Genomic DNA, 12,500 nt, shown 5'->3' on the forward strand with positions numbered 1-12,500 from the left:
CCCACCAAGCCATGCCACGACCACCAAGCCACACCCATAGAACCAGTAGTAAAAGAATTTACCACCCAACCACTGGCCTTTTTGCTCTTGGATTGTTTGCTTCTGAGTAATATTAATACTAACCCCACAGATACTTCTGTGGGGAAGCTATCCATATTTCTGTGGGATCCCACTGAGTTTTTCACATCCCAGCTCCTAGATTAATATCTCCATTTGAATTGTACCACATTGTACCCTTTCTCTGAAGTGCAGGTAGGCATTCCTTAATCTTCAAACATATTGTATACAAAATTGAGAACCTTATGTACCTCAGTATTATGATTATTATGGAAAACACCAGAGGAATAGGTGTAAAACAATGTAGTTCTGAAAGATATGTCACGTTAGTCTCAAGAAAACAATAAAATATCTATTTTTCCTTAATTATATTGTTAATTTCAGGAAAGGTCTGAAATATAGAATATATACATTTTCTATACAATAATTTCATTTGCACCACTTTGCATTTTCTCTACAGTTAATTTTTCCCCCTTCAGAATGTCCCTGTGACTCTATTTGTTTATTTATTTGTTTATTTTATACACCACTCATCTCATCATCGAAAGCAACTCTTTACTTTAGGTAATAACAATAGAACTCTAATCGCAGATTTGCTACATGAAACAAATATGGACTTAGATTTTGCTAATCACACTTTGAAACTATTGAGAAACATTGTGTTGCTATTGATGATAGTTGATGATAGTCTCCATTAAAATGATTAGAGCAGAAAAGAGACTGAAATCTTTATGTCAGTTAAGGAAATACTTAACTATCAGTGTAGCCGTTTTTGTAAATGTATAAATATATTCATTGGGTAGCACAAAGATGTTGAAGAAATAAATCAACATCTTTATAAAATATTAGACAACTCTATTTAGAAACTTTAAGAAACTCTTATTAAATAAGATTCCCAAAAGGATAAGAACTTTATTCTCTTGCTTTGCCTTGAAATATTGCATTCACTTTTAAGTCTTTTTCTCATTGAAGAGATATGAGTTCATTTATGTGTACAACAATTTATATACCGTGGTGTCCACTGTGAAGACTCTAAGACAGTTTATCACACCTAATGCAATATGATAAAACCAACCTCATTATGAGTAATCACAGCCCTATAAAAATATTCCATAGAGGTTAATATAACAGCAACCACAATAGCAACAGCAACAATAATCCTATCAAGAACAGGGCTTATCTCCACTATTAGCAGCCAGGTGCACAAAAGAACAGCATACTTTGATTGGTTTCAGTTTGGGGACCTCATAAATGTAAGGGGGACAAATGGGTCCTTCATGTGCAGCTACAACTGAGAAGCCACCAGTTGTGGCCATCATCTTGCTCACTTTATATAAACGCAGAAACTCTAAACTTTCCGCCTAAATAAAAGTGGACAGAAACTGTATGTTTAGAAAAGATGATCCTATATACGGACTGAGCCTTGTAGGCTTTTATATGGAATCTACAGTACTTTGAATTGGACTTGGAAAACTGTTGATAACCAATGCAGTGATGAAAATATTGGTGTGGTATGTTAACTGTGCTTATGCCTATTGGCCACTAGGGATCTGTGTTTTGGGCCTACTGTGGCTTCTCAGTTGTCTTTTGAAGAGTTGTCTTCAAAAGCATACCCATGTAGAGTTCTATATATTTTAGTAGTCCAGTAATTAAGCATCAGATTACTCCAGGAAATCTTGTTGTTTTTTTCCCAATTGCTCAGCTGATATTTATTTACAAAAAAATAAAGTAAGTTCTAGCCATTAATGTGTCAATTATTCAAAGCACATTCCACTTTTGTTAATTTTAAAGACATATTGTCCATGTATGTTAAAAAAATCTCATATCTAGAAATGATCTCTTAGTCAAAATCTGATTTGAATAAATCAGTAAGAATGCAACTGTTGCCTAATGAAAAGTATTTAACCCCATTCCCAAACCCATATTTGATTCCCAATTCTATAATTCCTACTGAGTTTAGTGGGAAATTACCTGAGGGGAAACCAGTGTAAGATTTCAATATAAGAATCTTCAACATGCAAAAAAAGTAGCAGATGTATAGACTGATAATTATTTTCAGGGATTCCTAATATGGTCTGATTTGCAAATATGTACTCCTTGGTAAAGTGTATCTGTAGTCATAGTTTTCTATATCATCTTTTAGCTTTCAGTGCCTAATGGTTTAAAAATGGATTGGTTTATTATTATCAATATGCATGCTAGATGTTCCACTTTTTTTCAACTAGAAGTAATGAGTAACTCCTACCTTAATTGCAGGTTTTTTAACCTAAAGAATAAACAGTACTGAAATAACTCAACATGTACTAATGAAGGTACCTTGGCATTTTTGTGAAGCAAATAGATAAAGTCCATCCAGCTGTGCTCTCTTGTGGTTGCTACTGCATTATCAAAAAACTGAAATGGCATAGCTGTGTGATGGCTGAGATACCTTTAGTTGTTCATTGTACTAATCCATTTCATTCTGCCATCCTGCCGCCCATTTCTATGCTGCATATCTGTATTTTCATTGTGTTGCTCTCTTTCAAATGAAAGTGTAGAAAATTGACAAATGCAGTTCTCCAGGCAATAATAAATATTTTTGACTATATTTTACTACAGCTTCTGGGTTCTACAAAATTCGGTGAAAGAAATATTTTTCTATGAAGTTGACTTTTCATTTTCAAAGCAGAGAAAAATAATTGTTTTTCTTACCTCAAAAATGCTTATTTTCTTGCAGTCATAACTAAAATACACAATGGAAAATTACCGGAAAAGTGACATTGCCCCCCTCCCCCCCCTGGCTCTCTTTATTATCTGTCACATTTTAAGTTTCTCATGAATTTTGCATTACAGATTATCAATATTAAACTTAAGCATATAATCAGATATGTAAGATCATCTTAAACGGGAAGGGCAAATTCACAAAGGCATGCAGATCTGGATTAATAATGTATCATAAGCAAATACTGTTAACATAATTAATAAATGCACATATAAATACATGGTCATGCAAGTTACACTCCATAGAAGTTAAATATTCACTACATAAGAAAACATTATTGCAGACATATACTGTATTTCACTGTCAGGAATGCAGTTTGCAGGAAAAATACATTTTGCAGAAAATTTAAAAAAAAAAAGCCTAATACAGAAGCAAATGTTGGCTCTTTCCAAAATCTCATTTCATTCAAAGAATACCAGTAAAGTAATAAATATTTGGATAAAATATACAAAGGTGTATTAGAAAGCAACTTCCTTAAACTAAACAACAAAGCAGCTCAGTGTTCTCAGGCAAACTTTACCAGATTTTAATTAAATCTAAGCTGTCTAAACCCTTTCTTAAACATTTTAACAAGTTCCAAACTTTACTGGAGGGCTGGGTGGGAAGATCAATCTGCAAATTCTGGGAGAAATTGGTATCTCATAATAGAGCTTTTCTTCCTCATCAGCAAATAGCCATAGCCCGTGAAGGAGACCTGCTGACCAAGGAGAGATTGTGCTGTGGGCTGTCCATGTTTGAAGTTATCCTGACCCGCATTCGTAGCTACCTCCAAGATCCCATCTGGCGTGGACCTCCCCCAACAAACGGTGTCATGCATGTTGATGAATGTGTTGAATTTCATCGACTCTGGAGCGCCATGCAATTTGTGTATTGCATTCCAGTTGGAACAAATGAATTCACTGCTGAGTGAGTAGGCCAGTGTTGAAGGCTATATCCATTTTGCAAAGAGCTGAGATTTTATGACATGTAAATCAATATGGATACTTTGCTAGTGATTGGAATCCTTATCTTTGAGGCCAGTCCTAAATAAAGGCCATGTGGCTTTCTTTTTGTTGCATGAACTTCTCAGCATTTATTATTTCTTCATAGAATCAAGTGAGAAGAATTCCAAATCTTTCCATCATTTCCAAATAATGTCTTCCTTATTCCTTTTTATTCTAGACAGTGCTTTGGAGATGGCTTAAACTGGGCTGGTTGCTCAGTCATAGTTCTTCTGGGGCAACAGCGTCGTTTTGATCTTTTTGACTTCTGCTATCATCTGTTAAAAGTGCAGAGACAGGATGGGAAGGATGAAATCATAAAGAATGTGGTAAGTCTGAGAGGGAACACGTGGACCAGTATGCCATGTGTAGAGTTTGTTCTTCCAGCTGACTGTACACTATACATTGAACATTGGTGGTTCCCCAGAGTTGAAACAATTTTTTTACATATCCCAGGAGGAAACTTGAAAATGGTTTTATGTCAAACTTCAGAACTTTTGCACTGGACTGAATCTGTTTCAGTGAGATGATTTTATTGGCCATGAAGATCCAAATTTCTGAAACTTTGACATTCTTCATGCAAAACATGTGCTTTCCCACAAAGCCATGGAATTTCTTCTGAAATTGTCTTTTCTATTCTAAAGAGAGTAGACAACTGTCTATCAGATTAGCACAACTTGTATTTTGGGGATTTTGCATTTTTATGTGGGAGAATTATATAAAGGAACAGTAAGTAGCTCTTCCCAACTGAACAAGATGATGTCTGTTGTGAGTACTTAGTACATACAGTACATATAATAAATTCAGGATCTGCTGACCTTTATTAGCAAACAGTTGTGTACTTTTGGCTCTCTAGGGAGACAAGGAGAAAGAGGAAAATAAGGACTTAAAGAAGTCAATAATTTAACAAAAATAGAGCCACTTCTGCATAAATTTAATAAAAATGTAAGGCAAATGAGTTATTTTCCAGCTCCTTTGTGGAAGCATGTAAAGAGATGTTATAGTTATGATGCCTAAGAAATAGGGGAGTTTGAAACTTTTTTTTCTATTTAGAGATGGGAGAGAACTATTTTACATATTTATCCAATAGTCTTGCTGATTCTTTGGATAAGGTTTAAGGTTTAAGGTTTATTAACATTTATAGGCCGCCCTTTTCCCTGAGGGGACTCAGGGCGGCTTACATAAGATCAGGGGAGGGAAATACAAACAGTGACGAGACAAACATAGAGTAAAATAATGAGCAACATTCATTCATCATTTGGGAGGGGCGATTATCTTTGTCCCCAGGCCTGACGGGCTAGGATAACAGGATGGCTAACAGGATGGATAAAAATAGTAGAGATGTTGTTCATGTTTCCTTATTCCCTGTTTTTGTTTTAATCTCCAGCCACTTAAGAAAATGGCTGACAGGATCAGGAAGTACCAAATTCTGAACAATGAGATTTTTGCCATCCTGAACAAATACATGAAATCAGTGGAAACAGACAGTTCAACAGTTGAGCATGTTCGCTGCTTTCAGCCCCCCATCCATCAGTCCTTGGCCACAACATGCTAAATGTTCAGCCTTGGAAATACAGTGTGAAGATTTGTGTCTTTCCATTGGATATTGGCGAGAAAGGTTGGACTTCAGCTGTTGGAAGCCGAACAGCTGCAAACACAGGTCCTGCAACAAAGCAGACATGGATGGATCCAGTACACAAAGATGCATTTCCTAGAAGACTCGTTTGAATGCATGTTCTTCTATATCTTTCTGGCTGGCTTTACCTATAGTGTTGAAACTGTGGTGAGAAGAAGCAGAAAGTGGTTTTTTTTTTCCTCCTGGAGTTTCCTTTATTTTCATGACAACCCATAATCATCTGTTCAAGCACAAAAATCTGCAGTCTTTAAATGGTCATTGTTTTTGAGATTCCAGTTAAAGAAGCCCACATTTCAAAATGTTGCAAGTCTTCCACTTGGTGCACACTGAAACAACAATAGTTTTCCTTGATAACTTGGTTTTGAGATACAAGTGCTTAAGCATTTTGAAATTATGAGTTTCTCCCCCTGTAGGTGATACAGAAAAAGCATATAATTGTTTATTTGAAATTAACAGGTTTTTGCTATAATTGTTATCTCGCCTTCTAGAATTACTTTGCTAAGCCAAATTTGGAATTAGTTTGCAGTGGAATATTAACAAACAAATTTTCCCAGCTTTTGCATTGACTGACAATGCTATGGAGAAAACAAAGTAATGCTTTCTTTTCAATCTCTTTCTTGACATGAATACATCTGAGCTAATATTTGTTTCTTACTGTTAGAATTACAGACAGTCATTGTCTATATGTGATATACATTGTAATGGCCTCAGCCCTTAGTGAAGTTAGCAGGCTACGTCTTCTTCGAAGTTTGATTGGAAATGGGGTTTATATTTTGAGCTCAGCATCTTTTCCTCTTTGGAATGCTTTTAATAGAAGAATGAGGTTGTTACATTTCTGTATTCTTGAAAATGGGAATCTATGAAAATTCAAAACTATAGATCCATATTTAGGAATTAAAAGGAAATGCTCTTAGGAATACATTCAACAAAATCTTTGTTCTAAGCAACAGCTTGTCTTCCTTTAATATCTATGGTTCCAATGACATATGGATTTCTCATAGCTGATTTAAAAAATGAAAAAGCTTATCGAATGAAGGGAAGAGATAATTTGAGAAAACATATGTGCTCTTCTTCATAATAGATCTCTTACTTTCTTCATCCAGGAGATAAATCCATGTAATTTCAATGAGATGGTACTACACACAGTCAGGAGAAATTAAGTCAGACACTTTCCGTAACAGATATGTATAGGACGAGGTACGCCTTAAAGAGACAAGATTGGGCAAGAATGATGAAAGAGAAACAGAACTATTAAGTCAGTCATAACTCTTATCAGATGAGAAGATCTTTGTGAGTCTAAATACGACAGTAAAAAAGATTTTGAGGATAAAAGCTACCCAGTTTAGCAAGTTTAATTACCCAAGCAAAACTAGTTTAATTGCCAAAGCTAGAGCATGTAACAGGAAATAAAAGGAAAAGGAGGATCTTTTAAGACCATAAGAGAATAATTCATTTCTGAGTTCTTTTGGTATATTCTAAGTCAAACTCGTGGCATCATGAGTGGCATCACGTGACGTATCGCGACTTTTCCCCCTTCGCTAAACTGTGTGTGTGTGTGTGTGTGTGTGGCCAGCACATGATGCATCTGGCTTGTAGACCGCGAGTTTGACAGCCCTGCTCTAAGGGATTGTAATTCCCCTGTAATTCTCCAGGGTAAAAAGAGGAGTTTTAGAATGAAGTCCTCTAACAGTTCAGATTAATTTCCTATAAAGAAAATATAAGTTGTTCTATTGTTGCTTAGAATTTCAAAATTAATTCAAAATATTAAATATTTGGACAGTTTTCCTTGTTTGTTCAGAACTGCAAGGGTATAGTCCATTAAAAAGTTTCTTTATGTAAACGAATGATAGCATGCAAGACAGTAGTTGTCTTCTATTCATCTCTGGAGGCTTGATCATTAGAACATCTTGGTAAATTGTTGTGCTACTTGAAGGTAATGATCTGTGAAATTCTTAGGGTGGAGATGGTGGTAGAGGCGTTTCCCTGTTCTTTAGCCTGCAAAAAATGAAGCCAGGCTCTTCCAATGTTGGATGTTTTTCAACAGTTCCAGACTCTTCCATAACGGTTGGCTTTTGACCTTGTCTTGTTCAAGACTGCTGCCCTCCAGAATTTTGCCCCCAGCCCTGATGCCAAAGAAGGGCAGTCTAGCTAAGATTTTGTTTTGCATCATTTAGATCTTAAGAGATTTTCATCTGTGCTTTTTCTTCTTTATCATAAATGCATATTTAATTACTGTTCATCACAATGTACCAGGTGTATTAAACCAGAACCTACTAATACTGATAAAAATACCAAAAAGGTTAACTTAATGTTTTCTGTTTTCAATCTTGTAAGAACAATATGCCCAAAGCAGCAGCAGCATAAGATCATTAGTATGTGGCCTTCCTTAAACGCCTTCTTTCCACGGAAGATTTACATCTCTCTATACGGAAGTTGATGGAATATTGTTTCACATATCATATCTGTTTCCTGTGTATAAGTTCTGAGGCAGCTATTCAAGTGGTAAGATATTTCAGCTTTTTTCATGCAACAGAAAACCATGATATCAGCAAAACTAAGCCCTCTATCCAAGAGCATCAAAGCAAAGCAAATTCAGATATACAGTTTTCTTATTTGTACTATTCACCTAATCGTACATTGTTTGCTTTTCACATGAGCTCAACCCTCGCCATACCAGATTCCAGGCTGAATATAAGTCAACATCTGTACAGTTATGTGTGTGAAAACGTCTTCAGAACAAAAAGTACATTGCATATGAAAATGTCTGATTTAGTGTAATATCTCAGGTGATACTGGGCTTATTATTAACATTCCATTTATGGGTTTGAGGTGGTAAAATAGGGGTCTCTTGTACTGATGGAAAAATGAAAGGCTCATAGAATTAAGACTCTTTACATAGACCACAATGGTGAACAAAGTAGTTCAGAGGAGGGAAATGTCCTGCTCTTTTCAATCCCAAATATCTGCCAGAACAGTTCAAGTGTTTTGTGATTTTTATGGAAAGCATATACAATACTGCCAGAACTCCTTAACATCACAGTTTCTACCGTAGTAAGACTTGATTAACTTTAAAAAACAAAGCAGATTTTAAAAACTAAACCAAACACGAACATATTCTTGTGATTGATAGGCAGATGTTCTCATTCTTTTCTTTCTTTTTCTTCTTACAGCAGTCATTAAATATGGTAAATGTAAAAATAGCAATAGCAATAGCAGTTAGGCTTATATACCGCTTCATAGGGCTTTCAGCCCTCTCTAAGCGGTTTACAGAGTTAGCATATTGCCCCCAACAATCTGGGTCCTCATTTTACCCACCTCGGAAGGATGGAAGGCTGAGTCAACCTTGAAAAAAAAATCCATTTATCTTCAAAACAAATATTCTCCCAAAGTATCTGCTGTAGGATTGGTATAACATCCTGTATCTTGTTTTCTGAAGAATGTGTAGAGATCAGTAATTCTAATAAGTATTTTCAGTCATGTGAAAGAGGTTTGTTAGGTTCTGCTTTTATATTAGTATTACAAAAGAGTTCTCAGTCACTCCCAGGGGGGAAAAAATCAGGACTGCTTGTGGGGAAACCTAATTATTGTCTGTATGTGTGTGGTGGTGAAAAGAAAAGCAGGTTTTTGTTGAAGGTCTCATAGCTGAGTGTCAGAAAACCTCAAAGTAAGTTCAGATATATTCCAGTCAGGTTTTTGTTTAAATACTGTGCAATGTTAATCCATCTGCTAGAGCAGTGTTTCTCAACCTTGGCAACTTGAAGATGTCTGGACTTCAACTCCCAGAATTCCCCAGCCAGCAAATGCCAGCTGGGGAATTCTGGAAGTTGAAGTCCGGACATCTTCAAGTTGCCAAGGTTGAGAAACACTGTGCTAGAGACTATTTTTTCCGCTGAGATTTTGTTCTCTGAATGACTTGCCCCATGTTTGTATTGGGCTTTGCAGACTGCTATTCTAATTTCCCCTGCTGTCACATACATTACAAAATTTTAAAATGTACCATAAATCCTTAATCTCAAACTATAGACTAAGATAATACTCCAAAGTTCATGAAGACATTTCTGTCTCAAAAAATAATGATGATGTTGGAGCAATGTAAAGCTATCTGTAACTCCACAAAGCCTAACCCCATACAGGCAAATAGCACAATTGATCGCCTTGAAGTGTTTAGAAGTCTACCCATCTATAGAATTCATGCAAGACGGAGAAATGGAAATCTTCATTGCGGATAATGCTTATTTCCACACATTTCAAAAGCATGTTCGTGAAGTTCAAGTGTGCACCTACTTTTTTTTACCGCGTGATGTTTTTCACTTATCAGACATTGGAGTCATGTTAATACAAAACTTGTCTTTGCTGTTCTTATGAATGAGAAGGAAAATATGATTTTCAATAAGCAAATAATAGAAAAATTGGGATTGAGAGGCCCTAACTACCTCTTTTTCATTTATTTGAAACTTTCAAGTTTCATTTTCAATAGCATCTAAAAAGTTTTGGTGCATTAAAACTATGCAACCACATATGGTAGTTTGGTTGGTAATAATTCTTCATGGAAATTATCAATTTACACAAAAGCAAAACAAATAGTGATCTCTTCAATACATTTTGATTCCCTGTAGCAGAGTTAGCTTGCTCTCATTTAGGTTTTAATGATTTCAGATGAAAGTGATTTGAAATATACACTTGAATTCTATTCCTTTCCCCAACAGCACTTATCAGATGTATCAGAGCCCATAGTAATTCCCCTGCTTTTCTGTAGTAATCTGCATTTCATTAGTATTTGGATATTTGAAAACATAAACACAATCTTTTTTTAAAAGGAAAATATAAGGAAAATCTTTGTGTAATTCTTCCAAATGTATCCTGTTTGTATGAAAAATGTCTAAGTTTTTTTGTACAATGACTTTACATTTATTTATGGTGCAGTATATTTACAGCAGTGATCAGCTATGGTGTTTGAATCATATTTGCTAAGCAGCAGAAAACGGTATATATTGTTTTATATTTTTTGTTCTTTCATCATTGGTCAACAGAAGTTTTGTTGCTGTTCCAATGCTTCTCTAATAATAAGATACCTTGCGTGCGATGACATGATGATGACCTGTATTGCAGTTTCAAACAATGTGTACAATAAACTTGGGATAAATCTAAGGGGGGGAATTTGAAATAATAAATGTGTGAACACGAGGATGAAGAAATTACTCCGGCACTTGATTTTGTTTGTGATTGAGGACATAAGATGAACTTCCTTGAGTTAGGCATTTCAGAATCACCTGATGCTACAAATAAATCTGGGTTCTCCAGTTGCAATGTTAAATTGACTCTCATAAAATATGTGATCCTGCAGAGTGGCAAGAAGGGGAACAAACAGGAATAATGGTAGGGAAGGGCCATAAACACATTTTCCTAATTTTCTAGGAAACACCTCTGTGCCTCTTAGGCAAGTTTAAAATCATGATCCAAACATTTTTCATGGGTAATTACACAACAGAAGAGTAAAACCTGGATAATTGTTTTCCTGATGAAGAATTATTCTTGTTGTGCCATATCCATCATCAGATGTCGGTGATCATGTTTGCGATCATATTTTTATCAACAGCCACACGAAAAAATGCTGCTTTTTGTCCAAACCAGTCCCTTATAATTTGAAGCCATTATGTTCTTCTGCCTGGACCTTGCTTGCCTTCAATCTTTCCCTGGAGGATTAAGTGAAGTATGGCGTATTTTTCCAGGTCTCGCATCACATCTCCAAAATATTCGAACTTTCAATTTTAATAGCTTTGACAGTTTCCCTTGGCTTTTCCAGGCAGCTTATCACCTCATTTCTGATTTTGTCAACCCAGCTTACTGTTTGGGAAATAACATTGTTTTTATCATCAGTGTGGCAGTGGCAGAACATAATGGTATTTTTTAAATTTAATTTACATCAGATGATTATTAGTATCACTCTCAATGCATGCATTGTGTCATATTAAGGCAATTCACTGGAAATATTCTAGGGGCAGTCTTGAAGGCTTTCGGTGGCCTTCCTCAGCATCAGGCTTCAGATTATACCCCTTTGTAGTTTAAGTGAAGTAAACGTACAACTTTTTTTAATAGTCACATAATGGGCCACTGATGGTGAAGAATTGTTCTGCTGTGTGATATATTCTGTTGAGTGCATGACTGATAGATCAAGAAATTAAAAGTAGCATTTATTAATTCTTTATATGTCCATTTGGACCATGAAGAAACCACACAAGAAGAAAATTGATTCATTCAAGGTGCGCTAGCAGAGAAGGCTCCTGTGCATTCCATAGACAGCAAAAGTAACAAACAAGCAGGTACTGGTGTCAAACATATTACTGGAAGGCAAAATCACAAAATTCTGTCTTATTTAGGCCAAGTCATGTAATCAAACTCACTGGAAAAGGTAATTACGCTTAGAATGGTGAAGTGTAGAAAGTAATGTCTTCTTAAAATAAAATAAACCTCCAGTGGTTGTATACCCTAAAAGCTAACACCAGTCAAGTAAAATAAGTGAAAGAGGTCATATAAGATTGAAAAATGTGGAGAGAGCTAGTCCATAGAATTGGCGAGAATCAGGCATGATTGTATCTTCTGTATCTTCTCTTTAAAATACTCAGACATAAGCAGGAATACCTTGAAGGCCCAAAATGCCTTTTACTTTGCCATACTTAGAAAAATTAAAATTGCTGTTTTGCAATCAAGAAAGTATAAAGCTACTTTGTGAAATCAAATTGTATTGCAAAAATTCCCGTCAACAGCCATGGAAGAACAGCAGAGCAGTACACTGTAAATAATAATATGCATGTCAGTGTTCCAAATATCATGCAGAATTAAATCAGAGCTATCCTTAAAGTTCCAATTTAATAAGACAGACTTGTTGGCACATTTGTGGAAATCCAAATTCTAAAACTTCCTGGGATGTCACCCAGTTGAAAGTTCATGATCTTATCCCCACACCCATAAATCCATCACATGGTCCAATCTTCTTCAGCTACGCTGGCATTTCCACTCATCTAGTTCTGGTCAGATGCAGAGGTGCGGTGCGGAGACAAAAGATGAC

General features: G+C 35.8%; 1 protein-coding gene across 2 annotated transcripts in view; it reads left to right on the forward strand.

Annotated features, from left to right (window-relative positions):
* CYFIP2 (cytoplasmic FMR1 interacting protein 2) overlaps positions 1–8,430 on the forward strand; it is a 71,138-nt gene extending 62,708 nt beyond the window's left edge. For both annotated transcript variants that reach the window (XM_032212256.1, XM_032212257.1), the window contains exons 29-31: positions 3,486–3,724; positions 3,980–4,127; positions 5,186–8,430. In XM_032212256.1, coding sequence (XP_032068147.1) covers positions 3,486–3,724; positions 3,980–4,127; positions 5,186–5,353 — 555 coding nt within the window. In that variant the 3' untranslated portion in view covers positions 5,354–8,430. The remainder of the gene's footprint in view (positions 1–3,485; positions 3,725–3,979; positions 4,128–5,185) is intronic.
* The last annotated feature ends 4,070 nt before the right edge of the window (positions 8,431–12,500 follow it).

The sequence above is a fragment of the Thamnophis elegans genome, chromosome 2 (assembly GCF_009769535.1).
Source record: "Thamnophis elegans isolate rThaEle1 chromosome 2, rThaEle1.pri, whole genome shotgun sequence".
Taxonomy (NCBI): Eukaryota; Metazoa; Chordata; class Lepidosauria; order Squamata; family Colubridae; genus Thamnophis; species Thamnophis elegans.